Source organism: Tribolium madens, unplaced genomic scaffold (assembly GCF_015345945.1).
Source record: "Tribolium madens isolate multiple individuals breed KSU strain unplaced genomic scaffold, Tmad_KSU_1.1 Scaffold_3;HRSCAF=73;Tcas5.2_LG2, whole genome shotgun sequence".
In the NCBI taxonomy this organism is placed as follows: Eukaryota; Metazoa; Arthropoda; class Insecta; order Coleoptera; family Tenebrionidae; genus Tribolium; species Tribolium madens.
Genome location: NW_025401006.1, coordinates 322,902 through 342,692, shown reverse-complemented (window position 1 = coordinate 342,692; position 19,791 = coordinate 322,902). Strand labels below are relative to the sequence as shown.

The window sequence follows — 19,791 nt, the reverse complement described above, 5'->3', positions numbered from 1 at the left end:
AAAATCACAAATCACAAATAATTCTAAATAACTTTTTTTAATACATAAAAAACTTAATAAAGATATGCATAAAATATACATTTTCTTTTTCCTTTTGATGTTATTTTATACTATTAATTAATAGTAGAAATAAAATATTCGTACATACTTTGTACACATTGTAACGTGATCATTTTATAAAGATAGTACAGCTTGCACTTTTTCACCATTTTAGTTAATATTTTTTATGACGTGAATAATATTGACTCAAGATAAAATAAGATATATTCATCACAAATATTTGATATTTGAATACGTAAATATTTTTGAAAATTCTTAACTATTATTACGAGTATTGGTGTGAGGCCAGTTTTGGATCGTGATACTCGTCGAATGTGTCTCAATAGACAACATAATTGTTGCGTGCATCTGTCAGTATCTCGGTTATAACGACATTTGCGTCATCGAATAACCCGACAGGACTCAAATCGAATGTTAAACAAGAACCATCGTTGGATTTTGCGATTCAACTCATCGAATAATTGATAACATACGAGTGGCCCTCGGGCACCCACAGCCATAATAGTAATTTCTTTGTTGACCTTTTGGTGGAGTAATTACAGACGGTAAATCCTATCAGCAATTTGCTAACAAGCCAGTAACCGAATCCGCTGATTAGGCCCGTAAATCCGGTGCTCTCTAACGACACTATAACGTATCGCTAACAACTCGACGTCGTTAACAAATGGAGCCGTTGAGAAACAACCAAGGGACTAATTACTAATTACTCTGTTAGCTTCTCTAATGCAATAAACCACCTTGGATACACTGCACCGTGGAAGTCGCCACGATTGTTACGAATTGGCTCCTGCAGTCCTCCACACTTGCTTCTGTTCCTCCTGCTGCTGTTGTTGTTGCTGCAGTATTTGATGCGGGGAGTTTTCGGGTCGCCGGTCACGTCCCTGTTTTATTGACCCGTGTGCATGCAGATATTAATAATGGAACTTGAAGTTGCAAATTTCATAATATGTATATCACAAAGCGATAAAACTTACACTCCATTTTGTGCCATTTTAATGACGACGTCACAATAATTTCATGCTTGTCGATATTGCATCAACGTTGAAAATACTATTTTTATTCGCGGTATACGGTAATAACGAGATATTGTTTACAAACAACTGAAATACGACGCATTTCAACAACGGTATTTTTGGAACATAATAATACGAGTACGAGCATCCTACTATTTTCCTACATTAGAATAACTTGCCTTGTTACGAATTTAATTTTATATTATTATGATTATACCTCCTATTAAGTAATTGTTACGTTATCTTATTCTTCATGATTGTGATATTATCATTTGACGTGACCTTTTAAAAACGTGATCAATATTATTTTTGTAGTAGATTATGATAATAACAAAAATATGCACGTTTTTCATTTTTATTCGGAAAAACTTGGATTTTCAAATGTTTTCTACAAAATTTGAAATAGCAATTTATTCCCAAGGGGTGTCAATTTGTCCTTCCATGGGAGTCCATTTTTCCTTCAGTAACTATTGTTATTATTAAAAACTTCTTTGTTAGAAGTGTTTTTTAGTCTTAGAAAAAATTATAGTATGTGAAACAGGAAGAAAGTTTTATTTCTTGTCCTGAGTGCACATTCATGAAGAAAAAAATGCAAACATTGGAACAAAGGTGGAAATGGTCGTAGTTTTCTTTTCTTAACAAACGCCGTAAGCTGTAACTTCTATTTACTAATCATTGTCCTTGGCAACAAATTAATACACAAAATGAAAAGACAATTAAAAACCTAAAAGATAAAGGGAAAATGTTGATCCATTTCTCTCAAATCTCGTGAAAAATGCATAAACAACGCAGTTCTTGACACCTACTCTGGCACTGTTTTAATAGTTCACTCTGTATATTATTTCAGTAATTATTTGATTAGTGTATGATAATATTGATACTTAAACAAAAAAAATAATTAGACAGTGTTTTGTCTTTTTTGATAACACAGCACAGTATCTGGAACACAAAGTGTTCAAAAGTTTTTTATTGTGACTAAATAATTAAATATTGACCAATATTCAATAAAATTGAGAAAAAATATGTACATATTTATAATTTCATGACGCATTGAGAATCTATCTTCTAAAGCTTTCTGACTCATCAATTAAATTTATGACTTGTTATTTCATGTTTTTTATTTTTATTAAATTTTATATGTAGTTTATAAATGAATAGCTAAAAGTGAAATGAAGTATTTCAACTATCTACTAACAGATAACATTTGTTTATTAAATTTTTATGTAATATAGACTCTAATTAATAATATGAATAAATACTCGTACGTAAATGTTACTAGTCTCGATTGACATTCACAGTTTATACAGGGTGTTCCGTCTAAACCCCACATTAAAAGTATTGGGAGTTCGAATAATCATATTTGTTTGAAAATTGGTACATAGCCATAATGCATTAAGTCCTCCGAAATGTTTTTTTTTCAAAATTTGAAAACACCAGAAAAAGAATCTAAGCTTTCTCTTTCAAACGCCAAAAAAAAACGAATTTAAAATGTTAAAAAATGGCAGAGTTACCGATTTTTTAAGTGGAAGGTGCAGATCCAAAAATTTTTGAAAAACTAAATATTTCAAAAACGGCTAAATTTAGGTATAGGGAAAGCTGATGAAAACTCCCTTAAAATAACTCGATTAATCCAAAAACGCAGTAAAAATATACCTTTCGATTTAAAATAAGAAAGTTGAGACCGATTTCCGGTATAAGCGGAAGTGCCGCCATCTTGAAAATATTTTCATTTAGGAGGACTTAATGGTTTATGGCTATATACCAATTTTCAAATAAATACGATTATTCCAAGTACCAAAACTTCTAAAGTGGGGTTTAGACGGAACAGCCTGTATATGTTTCAAGAGACTGATTGCTTATTTACTGGTCACCCGTTTGATTTACATATTTACATTGCAATAATTCTATTTAAAAAATATTAGCCAAATACAAAATACAAGAATCTAACTAAATCTTATTTGCTATTAGATTGCAGTAGTAAAATTTCTGTATTTACTGTTTCCAGTGAGTTGTTTGTATCTTGCAATAACGTATGTGCAACGATTTCACTTCTTCGTTTTCTTAGAAGCAATGATAAAGTGTCCGACATACGAGCTGTTATTTAATAAAACTCGACGGAGTCTTCCCACACTCCTCATATTCATCATTGTTTTTTCAGCATCTCACGTTTCATTTGTAAATAAAAAAAAAACATACAAGTAGCAGTGTTCAACAAAATTTATTCATATTTATCGATGATGGAACGAATAAGTTGCCAAGAAAAATTGCTCCAGATCTACTACCTGAATTGAGATGTTGCATATTTTTTGGTACCACCGCCGCTTTTTGGCCTGTTGCCATCCATTACTTTTTTCGTTGTTTGGCACATCGTTGAAGAGAAAAAAGAATTGTCGCGGCGCTTCTTCGGTTCTTTTGGCGAACGACAGTAACTTCACTGCAGCGCAATATTTCATCTTATTTTCGTCTTGCTATCTCCGACTCCGAGGGGTGGAGACTGGAGTTATCTGTTTATTTTTAGTGGTGGTTATAGTATTATGTATCTGAACAATATTATTAGAATTTAATGTGTGGAACAAAAGAGTATTATGTACTATTCTTAGTGGAAGGTTGTAAAACAGAACAATACTACATTACCACGGTCTGGTGCACTCGACGTCGGTCCTCCACGTCGCCGAACGAACAAGGAACGAGGTTGGACGGTTTTAGCTAGTTTTATGCCAATATTACGTGCGTTGGAGTGGTCAGGCTTTGATAACTCGCTTTTATCGCCCGTTCTTCCGCCAATATTGTTGCAGATGTCTCATAACTTCTAAAAATATGAATTCCGCTCCAAACAGATCGGTCCTTCAATTAACATCACATCTTAGAGAAAAACACGCAAAATCACGATTTACGATCGTCGGAATTTCATGTTTTTCGTTCCAAAATCGTTATTACATCCTAACACAAATAGATTATGTAAAAACCGTTCAAGGTCGAAAAACAAATAAATAAATAATTTGCAGTTTAGCGGCTAATGCCAAAATTTATCACAGTGTCATTGCTATATCTCCAGCCCCACCGAACTTTAAATAGTGCACAATTAGTGCTTTTAAGGTGTTAATATGATTTCGGTAGAGGGGACTTGGGATGAGTTAATGTGCTTCTGCAACTTTTTTTAAAGGATTACGTAATTATTTATGTGCTGATAGACTCTCAACGACGCAGTTTATTTTTAGAACATATTTTTCATTTTCTTTGCTCGGATCGTCCTGGTTGCGAAAAAATTTGCAGTACCTTACTGGAGCCTCATGTTTGTGTGCTGCTTGAGGAACCGGCGAGGAGGAGTTTGAATAATTTGATAAAACGACTTATATTTGGTGAACATCTTATCTTACATTTTGATACACTTTTGGCTTTGATACTAGGAATTAATTGGCACTTTGTCAGGTGTTTTGAACGGCGCCTCCGGCGCCAAATTACTTTATTTTTGGTTGGTTCGTGCATCAACTACATAAAATAAATGCCAACTCCCTTCTTATGAAATAAGGTCAACAACTCGACAAGTTGTAAACATTTATGAATGAGCACTAATCAAGCAACAACAAAAAAATAACCATAATTAACACAATTTTCTTGTTAAATTATGTCGAAATCATCGGAACGATTCAAGCATTGCGCAGTGTTTACTATAGCTAGTTAGTACTACAAACTTATGCAATACCTGCATTTTGGGGTATGATGATGGCTGCTGCAGTAATGGATAAGCAGGTGTTTTAAAAACATGACAGGAAATGTCTCCAGCGTAACCTTCAAATCAAAAAAATGTTGCTTTTGAAAGTGCTTTTGTCTTAGAAATTCCTGAATAGTTGATGAAAAAAAAACAGCGTAATTGAATGACACAATTAGACATTTATTTTTCTGTCTATGCACAGCTACAATTTGTAGAAAGTTTCAACGAGTAGGTCAATACTCAATTAATTTGTTCAGCAAATGATACGATAATTTTTTTCATCGTTACTATATTTTTACCATTGTACTAGTTGATTAAGAAAGTTCAAATCATTGACCTGATAGTCGCCATGTTTATTGAAATAAATAATATTAAATCGTTTTCAAAATGTTTGCATATGCAGTTGTTGGTCCTGAAGCTTCAAAAACCCGTTCATGCAAAGCCGGAACGAGTTCTTAATTGCATCTCTTAATATTAATGAAAAGGAGCGCCCAGTTTCTGATTAGCATTAAAACTCTATTTAAAGCAATGCCAGATATGGAGCTTGTAATCATTGTAATTATTCTTGGAAGTTGTGAGTTGGGCACAGAGTTGTGGAGCACAGCACAATATTTTTAACGAGTTTTCTGTATATCAATAAGCTAAGCGAAATGTGAAGAGTGTGTCATGCATTGTATATGCAAACAATAATACCTTTTATCTCTTGGTGTCAATGCACTGTAAATTTGTTGTCGGCTTTATCTTCGTAATGGCTTTGTAAATACGTCAAACTTATTGCTTAATACTGTCAATTATAAATTATGACCAAATGTGGTAAAATTCCTCAAAGAACAAAACTCTCCTATTTAGTGGAGATTTGTAACGATAAGCACAAGCTAAGTTTTGATCTCAGGGTTAGAGAGTTGTCTCAGTTCTAATTAGGTGCAATCTCCATAATGTAAATTTCGTATGTCTGGAGAACAACCTAATCCTAAACCATGTTTCTAATTGAATTAGAATCCTGTGCGATTTGATGGCTCATATTCACATCATTTACCTACTTTCATCTAGCAAAATGAAACCTCAAAATGTATTCATGTTTACTACCAGGTGTAAAAAGATCAAATTCTTGATCGTAATTTTAAAGTCCACTAATGGTTTTCAAACTCGCATAACAAACTACAGATGATCCAAAGTTTCAGTCATTAGTTTCGTTAATGGTCTCGATTAACTTGCCAAAACTTTGAACAAAGCTCAAGAATTTACTAGTATTGAATGCACGTAAACTTTATTGTGCATGCACTAAAATAAAAAGCCTCATTGTAATAAGAAGCAAACAGAACTCGAGTGTTATCACGTATGCTATTTATAGAGTTACGAGATATGGAATTGTTTATGTAAACAAACCGACTGTTTGTATTTATAAATTAAATTGTGTGCTATCAAGGTTTTATTCCTTTTATTCTTTTTTGGGTACTTGTTTTTCGGTAATAAGCTCAAGTATTACTTAACAGTTTTAACATTATTATTTTTAGTAATGGCAAAAATACTGTGTTAATGTCACTTTTTTTTTATCTATGTATGCATAATAACATATGTATAGAAATATCTACAGTCACTGTGTGAAAATATTGTTTACTCGAATCAGTCTAATCGTTAAACAGTGTTAAATCTCGTTTCAAACAAAAAGGCAACTGAATTTTGAAGTCAATTAGATACGAAAGAATCTATTACTGGACTTTAGTGAGGAAAAAAATTCTGACGATTGTAAATTACAGGCATTTTTTATATATTTTTATTCTATTTTCTTTGCGGGGAATTCGTCTTGTATTACAGCAGGAAAAGCGTGTTGAAGATGGATGGTGCCACTGCGAAGTTACCTGACTTGCTTTCTTTGATAAAAACTCTCTTTTATGTAAACAACATCCAATTAAATACTAAAGACCAAAAAAATAATAAACAACTTGTTTCTGAATTAATTATTCAAAACTTGTCTAGTTACAGTACGTTTACATCACAAACAAACTTAAAAAAGCTCGTTTGATTTCGTTCATCTTTTTTCGATTCTTTATCTGATTTAATTTGTTCTTGATTATACACCCGCATGCTACATTTTTGTGTATCTTTATTTTAAACCTTGATTAGTAGAAACTCGAATTGGGATAGCCGTTTTAAAACTTGTTCCAGGAAAAATTTTCTTCAAATGGGCTATTGTTGTTCATTTTTATGATGCTATAGGAAACTTTTTATTGGAGCGTAATGCATAATTGTACCGAGAGTGTTGTTAACGTCAGTGTTCCATGACTCTTCGAAATAACAATAATCACTTGGTGGTAAGTGCCGAAGCAATATCTTTACAGTGCAGAACTTCCGTAACAACCACACTAACGTGCAACTTCTTAGCACACCACACGGTAATTTATGAAGTTACGACATCACGCAGCAAAGTTTCGTTGTTAAGTTGTTCAGCGACCTTTGCGCACCGTAATGGAAATACAATCACTAATTTTCAATTTCAACCGTAGGGAAGATAGTCGTTGCAGCGTATAGATTATACAGCTGTCTTTAGATAAGACTTGAGTAAATAGATTGCATTTATTATTGTCTAAAAGTTGGAAAAGCAAACTTGCGACCACAAGTATTATTCTCGTTTATGGTTGCAGTCTGAATAAAATTAATTTTGTTAATGCGTAGTTGTGATTTACGATTCATCAGAGTGTTATTACGTGTGAGTAAAGTGGGCACATGCAGGTCGAGGAGCGGTGGCTGCTGCAGTCCAAAGGTATCGAAATGTTGGCCTAAATAGGGTCCAAAGTCATAAAACGTCTGGTCGACTCTCATTAGCAAGGCGTGGTGCAAGCAATACTATCACATATTAATAAAGTCAAAGTGCAACGTACTGCTAGTCTGCTAGAAAAGCAACGTAACTCTATTTGCTTCACCTGTTACTCTTTCATCAAGACGGTTGGCCCTTCGAAGCGAGAAAAACTTCGATTTGTTCGACTCGATTAGATTTAATTGGGTATCGGCCTTCGGCGAGGGACTTGATTCTCTAAGCTTCCATTACCGATTTCATGACAGATTTGATCGTGTTTTCTTTGTACAAGGACTTGCAATTCGTGTTATAAACGTGTTTGGAAAAGGCATGGGGTTAATCAGTATGGCTAGAAATTTAGCACGTCGAGGGTGGTAAATACCACGTGATCTTGTCGACTCCTCTGGGAAAAATAAACGGGACAATTGTTTTCCGGAATTAGAATCGGGTGCGAACGTGTTACAAATCGGTTTTTAATAGAACGCAACCGAACTCACTACTCCAGGGATTTTGAGACCGGGGAGATAAACCGCAAATTTTCAAAATGTTTATTTGAAAACGGCTTTGTCGAACTGTAATAAATGCGAAAATTATAAAATGAAAAAGTAATTGGATAATATTTACAAAATAATGATCATCAACAAACAGCTTTTTCTAAGCTTTTGTGTTATCTCTTTATTTTCAGCTAAATAAAGCAATAATTATTGTAATTTTGTAATACTGTAATTTTTTAAATAATAGTAAAAAGAAATTAGATATACGAAGACATAAACCAGCTACGAAAATTTATTTATTTTCAAAAGAAAAGCTATGTAATAATATTCTTTGATGTGTAGACGCTTGAAAAACTATTGCCTTTTTTAAAATACAGTTGATAAAGCTGTGCTTCAAAAATCTTTAATAGATTAATTTTAAAAAGTGGTCAAAAATAATTGGAGATCAGTTTGTGCAAACATTTTCAGAGATAGACAAAAACAAACAATGCATCATAAGAATTTGTTTCTAATTTCACTGTTTTCTTTTCTTTTTTTTTTGATTAAGTGGAAGCTACAAAGAATTGGGTGTGAAATAGCGTGCCAGACGAGTAATGTTTTAATTATTTTAATTTTTTATATAAATTTTTTTGACCTAGCAAGTTTTTTTTAATATTTTTCTTTCACTTACATGAGAGATTTCTAACACATATTATTTACACAAACATTGTTTGCCAATATCGGAAATTTTGGCACATTTTCAATGTCTACAGAAATTTTATTTGCTTTGTCTACGAAAACATTCGGATTTTATTTACAAGTTATTTTTGATTTTGTCGGTCTTGGAATGTAGTTTTTCAAGAGAAAGCATTGTTCGACAAGCTGCATTTGTATTGTGTTATGTACCATTTTATTCCATTCAAACCTGACATTCCTATTTTATCTACATTTATTAAATCATTTTTTATCACAAATTTTATAGTTTCATTGTTTTTCGTGTAAACGTTACTTTTTATATTTATTTCCTTAAAAATTATTGCTTTTCTTGTATTACACAAATGCAAGGGATTATATTTTATTTTAAGGACAATAACGCTTTTATTATTATGCACGGACACGCTCTAAAATAACTCAATTCATTTGTAAAACTAACATGACCTACTTTGACGTCTCATGTGTGTGCGTATCAAATGCAAATAATAGTCTTACGACATTGAAATAAATTGTAATTAGTTGCCCGACCTATTTAAATCACCGAAAAAAATCTTATTTTTCACAATCACTCAATCCATCGATGGTGAAACAATATTTTCAAAATTACATAAATGGTTTTAGTCGAATTTTTGCTCCATCTGGATGGAGTGTTTCTTGTCTCGAAAGTTGATAAAATTAGGCGATCGCTCACTTCATTGAAATCCAAGGAATCAAGTTGAGAGCACGTTCCTTGTATCACATGTCAATACAACGAGATTACCTGATCGAAACGTTTGCTCTTGTAAGCGATGTGTTATCAAGAAATTATTAGTCGGGGGTAACTACCCGCTTAAACTTACGACAATACACCAACAATGATGGTAATGCGTCCCGAACTTCATTTAATACTATCCCAGGTGGGAACCCTGTTTGTTTTTTACGCCACCTCCGGGAGTCTGGAGTGTTCGAGCCTGATAGCTCTCGTTGACGTCGCTGTATTATGGTAAAGCACTGGATTATTTGCTTTCGATGGAGATCGAATAGCCAAACAACGCTTTGTCAAAAAATAGCTACAAGAAATTTACCCGGAAAGAAGTCTTTTTGGTGGTGGAGAAATGTCAATATGAATATCAGGAGGTGATTCACCTTTCCTCTGCACGTAATAATTTAATAATGATGATCCCCAATATGTTGTGAAAACATAAAGGGCGTAGGAAGCTTTATATTAGCAGATTATATTATTAGTTGGTTTCATCGAGCTAATAAAAAACCTTGAAAGGTGAGAATTTAATTTAGTCGCGCTCTTTCTTTCTACCTTTCATGTCACATAACTTTATCAGTATTGGAAATCGTCTGCTATTCGTGATAATGATGTTTGCAAAGTTTTCAAATACTTGGTATTATTCGATTCATCATTATTAATACTGATCTTGGTGTGATTGTTGAAGCAGTTTATTTATCCACCCGGGATAAACGCCAGTACATTACATTACGACTTAACGCCGCTACCGTAAACTTTCACAAACTGAATTTTTCCTCTGAGTTCTTTGAGACCTTACCTCATTCATCAAAACTTTCACCAACTTTTATATTTATACGGATTCAAGAGCCAATTAGTCTAACTATCCACTTTAAAACCTCCCTTGCGATTACAGTTTACACCGGGTAATTTAATCGCGTTTTTTTTCCAACGAAACTTGTTCTTTGGCGGCAGAGTTTGAACTTTGATGAGCTTGCTTGCTATTTATTGACTGCGTTCCAAACGAAAATACCATTAAAATCTGTTACTCGGCCAAGGCTTGGAAATCCTTGGTACAGCCTCGACAGTGCCTAGCAACAAGTCTATTTCCTCGTTGTCTATGCGTGATATCTGCGGTTAGACCTACCTCAACGCGTAGCCGGTTGAGCGTGATAATAAACTTTTTAAACATTGAAGGATGTTCACATGTCAAGTGGTTAATAAACTTCATTGAATCGTTCAAGGTTTGGTAAACTTGTGCAACATATCAATATGCAGAGCAACATTACTCTTTCTTCTCTCTAGCGATAATATGTTGTTTCAATATTGGTAATTGAAGAATTTTTTTCGAAAAAAATTCAAGACCACTGTTCATGCAAGGACGTTCACTCACGAAGCAAGCATAAATTTACTTAACACACAGTACACGGAGCGCTAATGTGTTAATGCCAACAAACAGTGTGTGTTTTTGAATCATAAATGGGGTTCTGAAGTGAAGAATTTTTCTTAAACCTTTTGATAAGCGATGACATTCATGACTAGTAGGAAATGATTTGTTTGTTACATGACTGTTATTAAGTGTTCGGAGGCGTTTATAAGGTTGCTTCCTACGAAGACAAGCTAGAAAGATTTATGGAGTAGTTTGTTTAAAAAAATCATCGAGAAATACTGGGCAGGATTATTTTTAAAACACCTTAACAATGATAAATATACAATACTGTCTACTAACTTGTTCTAATTAAAATGAATTCTGATCGTTACGAGAAGTTGGCATCCGTTATAATGAGGTCTTCCACACACCTGCATGTCTTGCTTAATCCAATGTTTACTCATCACTGTACCTTTATTTACCTAAAAGATGCAGCATTTCAGTTGTAATTACCATCAATTATAACTTATTTGTTTTCCCCTGAAGCCAAGACCAATAACCCAAGCACTGTTAGTTCTCACCAAATATTTTTTTAAAGATTGTATTGGTCATGATTGGTAATTACACTGCTTCATCACAGAGCTTCTCACGGCTCACTGTTCAAACAGTTGGTAATTAATGATTTTCAGGGATTTAATGGACCATCATATTAATATTAACAAAATTACGTTCCAATTAAACGGCTAACGAAGTTTCGAGTTTAATAATAAATTTAGAAAATGAACCCAGTTGTTAAAACGGGTCAGCAACACACTAAACTCTTCATGTTTATGTTAACACAAATAGCGAGCTTTTAGATTTTTAATACCAGTTCAAGCACGCGCCCGTAAACCGTAATTTACCATTTCCGCACATGCATTTCACGAAAATTACCTGTAATTTCACGGAGACCCGACTGTTTGGCGGTTAGCGTATTAAAGGGTTGCTCCGTTTAAATCCTGAAATTTTTAACCCTTTAAAAGGGGTAGATTTGCGTTTTCGTTAATAACGTTTTTTACGCATGGCTTGACGCGTTAATGAAACCGACTGCGAAGCAATTTTGTTATTTTAAATGTGTTTTAGAAAAGTTAAATCCCATCTGCGAGTTTGGTTCTGTTATAGAAAGTCTTACTACAGTTAATTGTTATTATTAATACCATAACAGTGATTCAGACTAAATAAAAAAAACACACTGTACTTACCTAGTAGGTAAGAATGCTACTACCATTCATGTACTAGCATTGTTGTAGACCGTTATTTGTAATTTTAGTAATAACAACGACCTATAATCATTATTTATAAATACATCTGCGTTGCAGTACCTTGAACAACTAATCAATGGTAATTTAATGCTTCTATGAATATTTATAATGTGCAAGTAATAAATAAGTTTGTTTTGTTTTCCAAACTATTACAGATATACAATAATTACAATTTTTTTATGAGAGTTTTAACTCCTTGTTTATTACAATTAATTAATATTGTGGCTCTAAATTATTCTTCATTTGGCGTCTTATAGCTATTTGTTTTTGCAACAATTGACATTTGATAATAATAAAAGAATGCAGAACTATTATTAACGTCAAAAGTGAAGTAAACATATTATACGACAGCATTTGCATTATTTTTCACAAATCGAAACCTATAAATCAATGAATAGGAAGGTCATCAACTATATATAACTTAATTTCTATCCAACTTACTTCATTCTTTGAATTTTAATGTTTTGAGTAATCGAGTAGAATTTTTTTAATGGTTGTACGATAAGATTTTACATTTTTATTTTTATTTATTTTAATAATTTTTGCCATTGTATACAGGGTGATTCTTAAATAAACCGACAAAATTTTATCACAGCTTTCCAAGGATAAATGGAGACAAACTGTACCCTTTTTACGTTTATACTTTTTAGGGGCAAAACCCCCTTGATCCGTGCCACTTACGGCGTTTATGAATTGTTGCAATGATCAAGTACATTTGCATCGAATTACTACCATAGTTTCCACTACTTGTGCTAATACTACTTACGAACGTACGCTTTACCTCGAAAATAACTTTAATAAATTTTATTTGGAGAACGTTTAAACAAAGAATTTTTTAAATATTTTTTCCAGCATGTTCTCATTTGATACTATTATACCAAAGATAAAATTTTGTTGGTCTATTTAGTCAAATTAGTCATAAAAATAGTGGTGAAATAAAGAAAATTCCGACAGAGCTAAATTTTGGTGGAAACCTTGGGTACACCATTAGAAATAAAGTGTCAAAAATCCCCATCGATCCTATGTGTGCTAAAAAAGTTATTCGGGATCACAGGTCAAAATTTGAGGTTTTTTCATTTTTTTTGAAAGCGGTAAGTTTTATCAAAAAAGTAGCCCTGACAAAAATTATAGATCTTAAAATTGTCTACAAAAATGGTCCTGATACTTTTTTTCTAAGAAGCACCATTCCTGAGATATTGCAATTCTAAAAGTTGAAGACATATTTTGCTTTAGGCCATTATTACTTCGAAAATCTAAAAACACATACATTTTTAACCTTACCGAAGCCTAACCTCACTTTGACTTTTATCACAAAAATGCGATAATATGTAAACAGGTTATGTTGCAATCACTAATACATACCGATGTAAATACGTAAACGTATGAATTTTAACACGAAAAACTAGCAGTGAAATAAAATCCAAGGAAATACGCTTTGTTTGGAACGCAAACCTGAACCTACCACACTGTTCTACGTCACACTTGTGGAGTTAATTACATCATCAAAGAGAAATAAAATAACCTAATTTTTAGTAATTGGACATTCCTAAATTTGTACTTAACACCCTCTATCTATGTTGACCTTATTTTAAGAGCTATCTGTGTATAATCATAGATCTCTCATGTCGCTTGTCTGGCTTTTTGGACTCTTTGTATATAGGATGTTTTTTTACGAAAACAATTCATGAATTCATGCATGTAGATGTTTCTGGCGGTTAACTTTTTATATTAATGAATATTTTGGGAATGTCAACAATCACTATGCAAGGAATGTAGAGTGTCAAATAAGCCAGGGGTTAAAGATAAGCAAAGATAATTTTTGGGCCTCTTAAAAATACACACCTAATCTCTGTATTATCTCCACCTGACTTGCATTGAGTTCATATTGAAAACATAATTTAAATTTTGATGGTTTGACCGGAATGACTTGTTTTTCCACCTTCGTTATCTTTTGTGTATGTGAACGAATTATTTTTGTCAAATCAAATAGTTACATAATTACTTCACCAAATTGTTGGCAACCCTATCGTGAGCCTGGTGCGCTCGTTAAAAACATAAACAAAATATTTCAAGTCGTTTATACACTCGAAATGCTGCATCGGTTCGTGTTTATTTCCGTTGGGCACAAGTTTAATTTTCTAAAAATACCAAGACCGAGTTTTGGGTTTGTAAACAAGACACGTATTTTCGTGGCGGGTGTTAAAGGCGTCTTTGTCGGGATAATTATAAACTTATATCTTAGGACGTTGATTGATGCATTGTGTCACTGGGGGATAATTACTCATAATGTGTCTCTAATGGAATTTTATTTAATTTGTTGCAAGTACATAATAATATTATGCACTGTTATGACGAAAATAATGACCCAGGCGACCTAATTACACGATGCAAGTACAACAATTTTAGTCCAGGATTCATCTAATCACAGAGTCTCGTATATTGTTCCATTATTCATTTCATTGTCTCTATGTAATTTTTATCCAACATCGCAGGCGCATCTGATTGTTACAATTGAACAATAATAACAAGTGAATAATGACCAAACTAAGTCGACCCAGCCAGGGTGATTGACTTAGATAACAATACAGATTTAAGGGTGAAAAAGACCCGTCCAGACGGTGCTATCAAAGAACAATGGAGGGTAAAAGCGACTAATTTCAGTTGAAAATCTACCGTTTGAACTGCATCTAAATGTGAAAATCAATGGCTGGGCAGCGTACGCAATGCAGTCGATATTGGGTCCGGAGCGACCCTTTCGTTCAAGGTCACCCAATGTCATTATAAATTTACTAACGGACGTCCCTGATCTGATTAATCAAGGGCTCAGGCCACCCCTGAACTTGTTGTAAACAGGAACCGGCTATTTTTAGTTCGAGATAGCTGGGAGCTTTTAACGCTCAAATTTAGCGGCCTTGACATTGACAATAAAAACATAGAACGGGAAATTTGCGACATTATTAGAAAACAATCGAACAGCGGTCATGATCAAGGTTTTACGTTGTAATGCAAGGCGGAACACCATACTGTTGACGTGGTTGTTGTTTTTACGAGCTAAAAATAGACTAATTAACGTAAATAACAACACTTATTTAAACGCCATTTATTGCTTGCAAATAGGCGCCAATTAAACCTTTTGCATTTCCTGCTATCGACACTCAAAAGCTTAAAAATCTGCCCGATTTCAACTGGTAATAATTACCAATCAAGTTTTCATACTTAATTAGTTTACATAATGGCAATTTTCCCTTTTTTGATATGACGCGGGTTTTGATTGCTTCTGAATGGGCGAGCTTTCATGCACCATTGACAGAGGAGATTTCTTATTTCTTCGCGACGGCGAGGATGTTAAAGTGCACCCAAGGCCGCCGAGTCTTGCTCGAATGCTCCACTGCCTCCATTTTAAATACATCACAATGTGAAGGTCAAATATATCGTGGTAAAGACGAAGAACGTGGGGAGAAAAGCTTATTTTAATTCCACCGTCTGTGAACTTCATGGCACACGCATCCATTCACCTTTTTCACGCATATTCCTCTCTACAAGGATATAAAGTCTTTGCTTACACGGATTTTGTGGAATCTACAAATAAATATGTGATCACATGTGGTGTACATACAAAGGGAACCTTCGGTTTTATGTCTTTAATTTATGTTTGGAGTTAATTCGATAAGTATGTGGCTGTTAAATAACCTGTTGGCGGGCTTGAGAAGACGAGACAGCATTCTGAAGTTTTTACTTTATTTGGAGGATTACAGAACGCCGTTTTACCATTTTTTATACATGAGCTAAATGCACCAGTCGGCGAGTTTGTGACTTTTTTCAAAATATAGCAAACAAGCCAAAAAGAAAACTAGTTGCTTCTAAAACAACAAAAAAATCGCACTTCACAAGATAAATATTTGAAAATTCGGTTTTATCAATTTATCTTGCTTGCAAAGGGTTTGTCGTTTACAAAATTTTGAAAAATTTTTAGGCACCTTTATAAAATGATTAAAATAATGGCCTGATTTTTCTCAACACTATTCATTGGCAGCCGTCACTTTTACATTCTGTGTTTGATTTACGAGCTTTGTCGATGTCGCAAATTACTCTTGCTGCAACCGACTTGGGAATGAATCCAACCGAATACGGTGAGGCATCCGGAGCTTCTGAGCTATTCCGGAATTATGTGAGCTCTCAGCTGCACACCAGCACTCTGACCATACGACAGTAAAAACCTTTTAATAGCAATCCTGAAACTTCTATTATCAACAGTTCGTCTAAGCCGTGATAGAAAATTCTCGCGTCTTTCATGTATACGCAATTTCGTATTCAATTTATGACGGAATGTGAAATACAGATTATATTTTGCCGTTTGACGACGATCAATGGAAATTCAATCTGTTCAGAGTTTGGCGTAGAGATGTTTCCACAGTGAAACATTACCAAAATGTTACTTTTGTAACTAGAAAATGAGGGATGCTATTACCCTTGCAATATCCTCTCGACTTGCTGACGTTTCCTTTTTCCGTAGACGATGGCGTTTTCGAGTCTTGTTTGTTCGCATCAAGCCGATTGGAATGTGGGATGAAGAATCAATGCGCTAAGATGCGCTCTTAAGAAATATTTTGATGTGCTTTTTGCTTTCAAATATTTATTATGTTTTGCTTCGTAGAAATCTTCAGAAGAGACGAAATACTTTTAGTAATTCTTAGTGCTTTCGAATGCGTTTGTTTATGTCAAAAGAAAAATGAAATGTAACAACTAGAGTTAAAATGGTATTGAAATTGTGAATAGATAATCAATTAGTTAATTGAGCTTAATGTTAATTGCAGAGTCGGAGGCGGCGCCAATGGGATTTTCACCCGTCGCCTTGATTTCAGCTCCTTCAACGCCCTGCCGAAGAACAAACTCAATTCTTATCAAATTAAGGTAAGAGTTTTATTAGAGTCTGTCGTGATTATCCGAATTGAACGCAACAAGGGACTAAACGTTTTTCCATTTAGATCAATCATTCGCTCGATTGGATTCTCCATATTACTGTAGCAGTGTTTTCATTTTGCTTGTCCAACCATACCGAGCATACTTAATTTGTTCTTTCTGAATCCACTAACGTTCTCATCGTATTATTTCTATAATCTACTTAAATTAAAATCGTAACTGGTAGTGACATTGTACCAAGTTAAAGACTTTGAAAACAAAAAAGAACACGATTTGCGATTACATTTTTGGTCTAGCAATTTGTAGTAAATCCTGCTGCGGAATTTCAAATCGGGAAATCTCTTTTGGCGTTATTTTTAATAAGCGATCTCTGCATGCTTGCGTTTAGTATTCAGCAGGCGTACACGACATATGAATCAATTAACATACAAATGCATTTTATTGATCTCGTTTATAAACGAATGCAGCTTGCTAAAGCAGTATTTAAAACGATTTTCCAATATCGCAACACATTCATTTAGAATTATCAGCAGTGAATGTAATTGACCAGAACTAGTTTATAGCATTTTTTCTCTTGTTCAGGTCGCTATAATCACGACTAATCGTGCAAAAGACTTTAATGGTGTACATTGGAAAAAAATTGTATTGTGGATCGCGGTCAAGCACTGCATTTTTAAACCTTCAGCTTCATGAACGTATTAGCAGGCAGCACGAGCAGCGTCTGTATTTTGCATAGAATAATCCACTAATAAAAATATTAATGAATAATGTAGACGAGGCAATACAAGAACAATAAAGCAATCAGACTGCGAGGATATTAAAACCACCATTAGTCACAATTACGAGACAGAACTACATATTCAGAGAAACTTAACAAACGAACCACTTGTCTTGGGCGACGTAATTGTCGGCGCCATATACTGTTAAATTTTGCTCATAACAGTTTCAATGTAATCCTGAATTTGCGACAAAATCAATCAAAAGTTTCAATAAATGGCTGTCGACTTTCTGTACTCTGGAAGAAAACAGAGAAAAACTGATCTGATGAAAAGAATAAAAAGCTCTCTCGACAACAGATATACGACAATCGAGTCTAGAACGTGCATAGAATAATAATTTAATCGTTACATTCGTACTAAGTAATTGGTGAAAATGTCTGTTTTAATTGCATCAGCACAACTCTCGTAATTGTTTCTACAATTATTGAAAGCGGTTAGGGCAAGGCTAGGGTCACTGGGGTACGAATGCAACGATTTTTTCGCACTATAGTGGAGAATTAAATTTGTTATCCTCCTCCACAGCAATTTTTCTCTCAATTCCATATTGTTCTGCTGACTTCAGAAGAAAGAAATTTTTCTAATGGTTAATTATTTTTACATATTTTTTGGGTTAAAATGTAATTTACGAGTATTCTTTGAATAATTAAATTAAAGGAATTTTTAAGTTGCATTAATCCTTTGGGACTTTGGGTAAGCCTTGCAAGTTCTAGCTACAAGTCGATTTCAACGTTGGAATCCTTAGAAAAATAGAAACACAGTCAAAGCACTGAATTTAATTTGCAAGATACCCACAATCCGATTTAGTTCTTTCATGGCTAACTATGCTTAGCAAATTGAAATAAATCGTTTGTTGTAAAGAGAAAAATAGTCGCCAACGACTTCCTGCTGTTGACAAGCGTAGCGAACGCCATAATTTCGAATAAAATCAAACGAGTTCCTACAGATCGATAATAATTAAAACCTGTCACTAGCAGAGCGTTTAATTCCTGCTTGTAATAGCCTAAAGTGTATGTCTACTTTAACCCTCCATGACCGCTTTTCTGTTTAAAAGGTAGCAATCCTTTGAATCAGTTTATATTTCAATTAAAAGAAAAAAACATTATCTCTGAAGAAGATTACAGTATTAAAACGTGTGTTTTGTAGTAATTATCCGCCAAGCTATACGCTTACGCAATCGCGAAAAACAGTTACATACTTCTTTCTGAACAGTTGCAACGAGGACGGACCTAATTGCCAGCAGACGGCAACTAATGAAATAATTCATATAGTGTATGGCGTAATAGTGGAAATTATATGTAATCATAAATGGGAGGTGTTGGTGTGAAAGACCTGTGGGTCGTCATCCAGTTCTGCCTTAGGTTCGAACACATTGCAAATCGAGTTTCAGAAAAACGTTACAAATATTTACAAGTTGCTGTTTTTACCGTTTCGATCAATCCCTCGGAAAGTGTTCGCCCATCGCATCGTAGCGCTGCTTGTGTACGGCAGGAACGGAAACGGTGGGGAATGGCACGCGTAATGCGTGCGTAAAAAGGGGAATGCTCAATGCATTGGAGGATGAGGTAGGATATGGATTTCGCGCAGCCCTGCCCATGCCAACGGCGCAATGTGAATTATGATAACGGAATTTTAAAAAGGGACAATGGAGAATGGAGGGTTTGACGATAGCAGGAATCGTACAGCTGCAACTAAAAAAATGTTAAACCAAGTATTTTCAAGTTGAGAAAATCAATTCTGATAAGAGTTTGAGCATCAGTTTTCGTTGCTATCGACTGAAGAGGTTACATATTACAAAGTCAATGAGCTTTCATGCTTAGATGAATTACTCTGTTTTTTATTCATCTTCATTAAAATAGAAAATTAAGGTATGAATTCAAAGCTATTCATAAAGTTTTATTTAAAATTTTCTTGGCAAAAATAGTGTTTCAAAATGTGATT

The 19,791-nt window shown here is 34.0% G+C and overlaps 1 protein-coding gene across 1 annotated transcript in view; it reads left to right on the top strand.

The window, feature by feature from the left end:
* LOC123008312 (headcase protein) overlaps window positions 1–19,791 on the top strand; it is a 68,394-nt gene that overhangs the window by 3,181 nt on the left and 45,422 nt on the right. Inside the window, exon 2 of the mRNA XM_044404108.1 lies at window positions 16,969–17,065. Coding sequence (XP_044260043.1) covers window positions 16,969–17,065 — 97 coding nt within the window. The remainder of the gene's footprint in view (window positions 1–16,968; window positions 17,066–19,791) is intronic.